We start from the raw sequence: 6,848 nt of genomic DNA, 5'->3' as shown, positions 1-6,848 counted from the left end.
TTTTTTTTTTCGACAAAGTGGCTGATCATCGGATGATGCGCTCTTGAAATAAGATGGAATATTAGGTGCTGTAGGATTCTTCAGTATGACAACATGAAGTGGGTAAGCTGTTGTCGGAAACAGCCACTTCGAAATCAGGCGGCGAAGCCCCATATTCTCAGTTACTAGACCTCACACGTTCTAGTGGGAGATAGGCAACTCTAGTCTCATGTCTCTTGTTTCGTGCTGATTGCTAGCAGGACAATGAGACTTCGTTAGGGCAGTCGCACAGCGTGGATCTCTTGCTTTGATAAAAGTTTCTTCATCTCATATCGGAGAGCCTACCTTCATGATTAATCTCTTAAGGTGGTCTCGTGACTTAGCCGACACTGACTCTTTGTGCAGCTGTGACAATAACTGACCCCTCTCATGTTTGTTGTTCTAAAGGCATCTCTCGAAGAGACGACTTTCTCTTCACGCATGGCATTACTTCTTCCTTGCTGTCCGGTGATGCCCTTTATGGAATTCCATTCGTGATTGAGGCTAGTTTCGGAGAGTGGTTTCCTCGACTACATGGCCTAACGTTGTTGTAGTCTGTTCAAGTGTGGTAGTCTCTCGAATTTTACCTTTAGTCCCCCAAGGCTCGGATTGCGTTCAAGGCTTAAATAAGGATTGGAAGGACGGACGTTAAGAAGGGCTCGAGAGCACGTTGACCTGAGGTCGCGGTCAGAAGACTGACTCTAAATATGGCGGCGAAGTTACGAACAAGTTTGACAGCACATTGTTAGATGCTCAGTTCGGTTAAACGTCGCGGCCGAGAGCCGAGAATCGTAGGGTACTATGGCAAGCGAGATCAGTATCCTCGAAAGTGTAGCCTATTTGTGAACGAATTAGCCAGCTTCCTGTTCCACGTCGTACTCCGTAGATGGTAGGGTACATATTTATGGCGGACGGAGACACTGTTAACCTGAATCAGTCCACCCTCAGCTCTATCACCCGAGACTTTGATTTAGGTTGTTATATGCGGCAGAGTGTCCAGCACATTGTCCTGCTTTGTAAGGGTCTGAATCTTGAACCGGTTGCGCACGGCCAGAATTACATCCATCAAACTGTCAACTCTAGCATATACTTCACGTGGGAGTAGGAGAGATTCTGCGCTTATCTATAGATTCGCGCTCGATCTCGAAGTGATTCTACACCACCACCGGCGTACCGCCGCCCCCTCACAATCCACCTTTCAATAAACGTCTGAACTGGTCAGTTCCGAGACCCAATGAGCTTCGAATTCGGGGCGTCCGTCGAGGCCACATATTCGCCAGCCCTTGCTTTCACTCCTGCCTACTTTTCTCCGCCCCACTCTTGCTTTCTCCTAGCCTTTAAAAACGTCCACCTCAGTAAATTGACTTTTGCAGTAGTTGAGAATGTCTTAGTCGAAATGTGATCGTCGATCGTCTTCAATGTTGATATCGAACCTCCGGGCGACGATAATGTAACTCTCGATTCCAGGCACGGGCGTTCGAACGAGGAGTCCGGCCGATGCGAAGAAAAGCTCCGCTTTTTTGAAGGTGTGAACCTATTGTCGAATGCTGAACTATCCCGCCCGACCCGTCAGAGCGCACCACAATCACCGCATCGCCCAGCCGTACGACGACCTCGTTGTTCCAAAGTGGGCCCGAGGCGTCCACCGAAAAGTCAATGGTTTGTTGCAAGACGTTTTGGCCGCGACATCCCGTAGTTCCTGCTGAGTCAGGTTTTCAGTCGAGGGATGAAGCGTCTCGCTGCACTATACGGAGCACAGTTAATGGTATAGATACAAACCTTGTTCAGGCTGACAGACACAGCGTATATGCAAGGCAACTCTCAAAGAAACAGGGAGGGAGGGTTTAAAAAGTCTTCAACAATAGCTAGTTACATAATTTTGAATTAGTTATTACACCCAGGTTTAGGGAAGGAAGAGGAATGCTCGAAGGTGATTGGCTGTGCTGGAGGCACTAGACAATGTTCCATAGTCTTGATCTGTGCCGTGATTGGTCGAGCTCTACTCACACAATGGTTGGGACTAGAAGTAATCAACCAACCACCTTACTGTACCCACCTGTCCTTGGATCTATGGGCCGAGAGCCTAGCCCTTGTTCATTACCATTCAATTTTACGTATCCCATGGCAAAAGTCACTGCTGACGCAGGTCCGAGGGTCGTTCTTCACGCATAAAAGATGCGGTGAAGCATACCGGGTCGTCGAACTGTGCATTCTGCGCTTTTTTTTGGGCCTGAAAAAAGGTCCAATTTTGCTATTAATCTACTATGTCCGTCTTGACATGATTGTGTCGTCCACGCAACTTGGGTTTGATTAATTTTATCTTCTCTATTTTCGTCGAATAGATGAATATATGCACTGAGCGGACATAAACTCTCACAAGCGCTGTGTGACGCCCCTACAATCCTTGTGGTAGGCAGACTAACGCCGGCGTATCTGCATACCTATACAGTATCCGCTACCCACTTCCTCGATCTTTGTCCGATCAATGTGTAGAGCGTTATACACGGACGGCAGCGGCATCGACGGCCACGTCGGTGCTGCAGCGGTCACCCTCAACATACTGGCCGCGGATATTCTAACAAAGAGAACAGAATATATGGGCACCACAAATACGTCGACCGTGTATGCAGCCGAGCTCCGGGGAATTGAGCTGGCACTTGAAATAGCGCTCGACGTCCAAGCGAAGACAAACACATCCGGCAAATGCATTATCTTCACGGACAATCAGGCGGCCATCCAAGCAATAGGCAACCCTAAGTGCCCTTCGGGACAATACATCCTCGTGGACACGATAGGTCTGCTAGACCAACTCCGAAACCAAGGATGGGACATCCGAATCGTATGGATTCCGGCACACATCGGTATACCTGGCAATGAAGCGGCTGATCGAGCTGCCAAGGAAGCTACTACGCTTCCGGACGCGAGGCATAACTCGGATCCACTCAGATCGTCTCCGGATTCAATCCTGACTTTGACGCCCACCACGAAAACTACCATCCGACAGAAGATGAAGACCGAATGGGAACGATCCTGGGAAATCGCCAAACACGGACGCGAGCTCTACAGGCTCGGGGCCCGCCCAGGAAAGGGTCTCTTGACTCCACATATAGGCACACACCGTGCGATCAGCTCGGTTATGACACAAATGCGGAATGGCCTGCGCGGCTATCTGCACGCCATCAACAAAGCCGACACCGACGAATGCGACTGCGGCTATGGCCGGCAAACCGTACGACATATTCTCCTGGAGTGCCGGAACTGGTGCGAGGAGCGACAAAGAATGTGGGCAGGCCAGACTCCATGCGGGGATATCAAGCAGGTTCTCTGCAGCTCATCCATGGCCGTACGTGCAGCCAAGATGATGATCAGGACGGGACTGCTGGAGCAATTTCGGGCAGTGCCGTCCACAGTTTTCGCATACACTTAAGCGTAGACGAGTGTTTCTTATCAGACAGAAGCTGAGGAAGGCCAGGAAAGGCCGGACAAGATCACAGAGACAGAACGGTTATTAAGGCTATAAGTACAGGCGTGAGTCTCCACGTCGAACAGATGTAGAAGCAGTTCGGACCAGGAACGGCTTGTCGTACGGAAACTCGACGGGGGAACACCTGTACTTATAGTCGCACGCTGCATAGCTACTGTAGAGTGGCTGGGACAGACTATGACGTAATCAAATCAAATCAATGTGTAGAGCGTTGTTCTACAGGCGTTTTCAATTGCCGCTTCGCATTGCAGACACACTCCAAATTATTGGGGACCACTTTTTGACCCATGACGTATTGAGAGCTAGATAGAATATAGTTAAGCGTATGCCTTTCCACATGCCAATTAAAGCAAGCATTGATGCAGGGATTCGTTAGAGGTTACAATACGATACGAAATGCTTCGATCTGCCAAGACTCTGTACATAAACTTAAGTAATAACGGCGATAGTTTTTAATCTCCTTTTGTGATCCAACGAGGAGCACCGCCAAGCATTACCCCACACTGCGCAAAAGTCCGTCAACGAGGAATGTGATATGCCTTCGTTCTGCGATCACGCTTCATGGTCTGTGTTGGTGGACGATCTTTGTAACTCAGATATTAGCATTTACTAGCAGGCCATGGAGAGGATACTAGTTCAGTCCTTAGGAGAAGATGGGCGATTCCATGGTAAATTACCTTAACGATTACCCAGCATACTGGAAGTGATTGTCTGACGTTGTGGTGTGATACAGCAATGTCGTTGACTGAAATCGCCGCTTGCCTAACACCGTTGGTCGCTCGCTTTCCACTCAAATCTCCTAAGTGTCGCTCTTGCGGCTGGGTTCCTCGGTATCGGTCGACCGTCACGACAGGAAATATGAATGACAATGTACATCGACCGTATTATATCTGCGTTCGCTGTAAACGTAATCGACATCAAACTATCTCTGATCATGAAAGAGGCTGGATAACCTGGGATGATAACCGCGGAATTCATCCTGGCAACCCAAATTGTGATTGCGGAATTCCAAGTCGACAAGATAGAATAGGTGTCCGGAGGTCCAGAGCCGGTATGGGATTCTGGACCTGTGCTACGGGTGCCTGCAACTACTTTTCGGAACTCAAGAATGGACAGACACCAGAAGAGGCTTCGCAATATGCACTTTCCGGGAATGTTACGTTTACTCCGTGGCAGTGGTGAGCCCATCAGATTTCGCGAGTACAAGGCTAGCGTTCTCGAGGGTATTGTCAGCGGGGAGAGTTGACACAGGGATGTCGGATATTGTCTGCGTTTGCGCGGCCAATTAGCCCGAGGACGAAGCTACGTCCTTAGTTGTGGCCGTGTTGTTTCTTACTACAATGAAGCGCATCTTATATATCTTGTTGCGAAGTTCGCCAGAGAAGCCGAGGAAATTGGACACCGTGGTCACAGAGCTTGATACATTTTCGCTGCCAAACTCTACAGACCATACAGTAGCTATCCATTACACCAATATTTCCCAGCAGCGGCTGCCAGCTTAACCATAATAAAAGGAATTATCGCGCTAACTCGTTATGAGCAGGTTGTGCAGTGATGAGAAGTAGTGGTAAGTTACCAGAGCATCCACAAGCAAGCTCGTGTGCTGTATTTTAACGTCGAGTATCGTGCTGTATATTTTGAATACGAGATTGTATATCGTAGTCGCCATGATGATCAACCAAAAAGAGGGAGTCATAAACCTATCTTCACAGCTTCTGCTTCAATAGCTGCCCTCTTCTTCTCATGCTCAACCAATAATTTCTTCTTCTCCTCATCATATAATAACTTTTCCCTCAAAGACAGCTCTTTGATCGTTCCATCACAATTGAAATCGCGCCAAGCTTCCCAGAATTCAATCAAATCCCAGGTCATGCTGTCTTCTGCCACATCTCGCAATTCCTTGAATTCTTCGTAATCTAGATAAAAGTCAATGTCTGAAAGCCACCACTCGTATAAAGTAGTGTCGATTCCATCATCCAAGTCGCAAAAAAATTGGAAGTCCACCATTTCAGTATCCCTATCCAGATACTCAAGTCTGACCACGTCATCACGCACAATCGTCGTCCGTACACAATCATGGAAAAGCTGGTGAGAGATCCAGTCCAGAGGTGCTCTAGCACCAAACTTTCGTGCAAAGGAACCTAGGGTGATGCCGATTTCCCAGGGGCCATGTTGTCGGAGTTCTCTCGCGGTATAGCGTCGTACTTCCGCAGTGGACGATTGTAAAAAGTAATGCTCTTGAAGTCCACGATTTATTAAGGCCTGCAAAGAGACCTCGTGTAGCACATACTTCTTGGGTATAGCCCACTCAAAAACAACCTCGTGAGAGAATAAATTCGGTTCCGGGAGTTCACATTGTTCTGCCAACTCTTTTGCAGAATGAATTCGGGGGCCAGTTTCATTCATGGTGGGTGGGATCTCTATGAAAGCGATCCAAATGTCTGCTGACGACTCGCCGTCCTCATAATGCTTGTCAAAAGCACGCTTCAAAGTGTCGACTATGCGATCGCTACCTGACACCAAGGCCGTGGGCTCTCGATTCCATATGTTGGCATGATTTCGGAACTCTTCCAGGAGGGCTGTGTCGGATAATGGATCACCTTTCGGCCCCTTAGCGGAGATGAATTGCCCAGCACTGGTTTTGGAGTATGCTCGAGTATATATCGTGCGGTTAGCCATGGCTCGGCTGTCAAGCGCATCACAAGCAGCACTAAGTTCTCATACTCCAGGTCCTTGTGGAGCTTCGGCACACAAACTGCTTGATCGAGTACTACAGGATATTGTAGCACTTTTGTGGTGTAGAAGGAGCTAGTGGCCACAGTAGACTCGGCGTTGGATGTGATGTTAGCTGTCTGGTATCAGTGGGCCCTTGTCCGCCTTGAAACTTCCCGTTGGTTGTGTTTTGGGTCAGTTCATGTGTTGAGACTGCCAAGTTTGATGTTATCGTAGTTGTAGAGTCCAGAGGTGATTAATGGGATGATAGCGGGATTGATCCGCCAAGGGCTATGCAAAAATCAGTGCCTGGCGACGGACAAATTAGGCATAAGTTATTGCTGCGCTAAACTTTGTCATACTATCCTCTTTAAGATAAGCCCATTCTTACCGGTAATTACTGTAAGTTACTATCGAATGGTGAAAGATACTTTCTCCTAATTGGTGATATACATATGACACGCTTATCTATATATAGCTAGCTCAAGTCACAAGGGACTCTAAAAAGTGGTCCCCAATTATTTAGAGTGTATCTAGAATGCGAAGCCGCAATTGAAAGTCTCTGTACCCACAGAATCCTACGGCACCGCCAACCGAGACATCTTTTTCTCAGATAACTACCCTATTTTTTTTT

General features: G+C 48.0%; 1 protein-coding gene across 1 annotated transcript; it reads right to left on the bottom strand.

The window, feature by feature from the left end:
* Nucleotides 1–5,194: 5,194 nt before the first annotated feature.
* PV07_12688 (uncharacterized protein) lies at nt 5,195–6,181 on the bottom strand (the record flags this gene model as incomplete). The annotated part of the gene is made up of 1 exon (XM_016400236.1): nt 5,195–6,181. The coding sequence occupies one exon, from the start codon at nt 6,179–6,181 to the stop codon at nt 5,195–5,197; it is 987 nt and encodes a 328-aa protein (XP_016242118.1).
* Nucleotides 6,182–6,848: the final 667 nt, after the last annotated feature.

Source organism: Cladophialophora immunda (genome assembly GCF_000835495.1).
Source record: "Cladophialophora immunda strain CBS 83496 unplaced genomic scaffold supercont1.64, whole genome shotgun sequence".
Lineage (NCBI taxonomy): Eukaryota > Fungi > Ascomycota > Eurotiomycetes > Chaetothyriales > Herpotrichiellaceae > Cladophialophora > Cladophialophora immunda.
The sequence above is the reverse complement of the archived record's forward strand: the minus strand, read 5'-3'. Positions and strand labels throughout refer to the sequence as shown.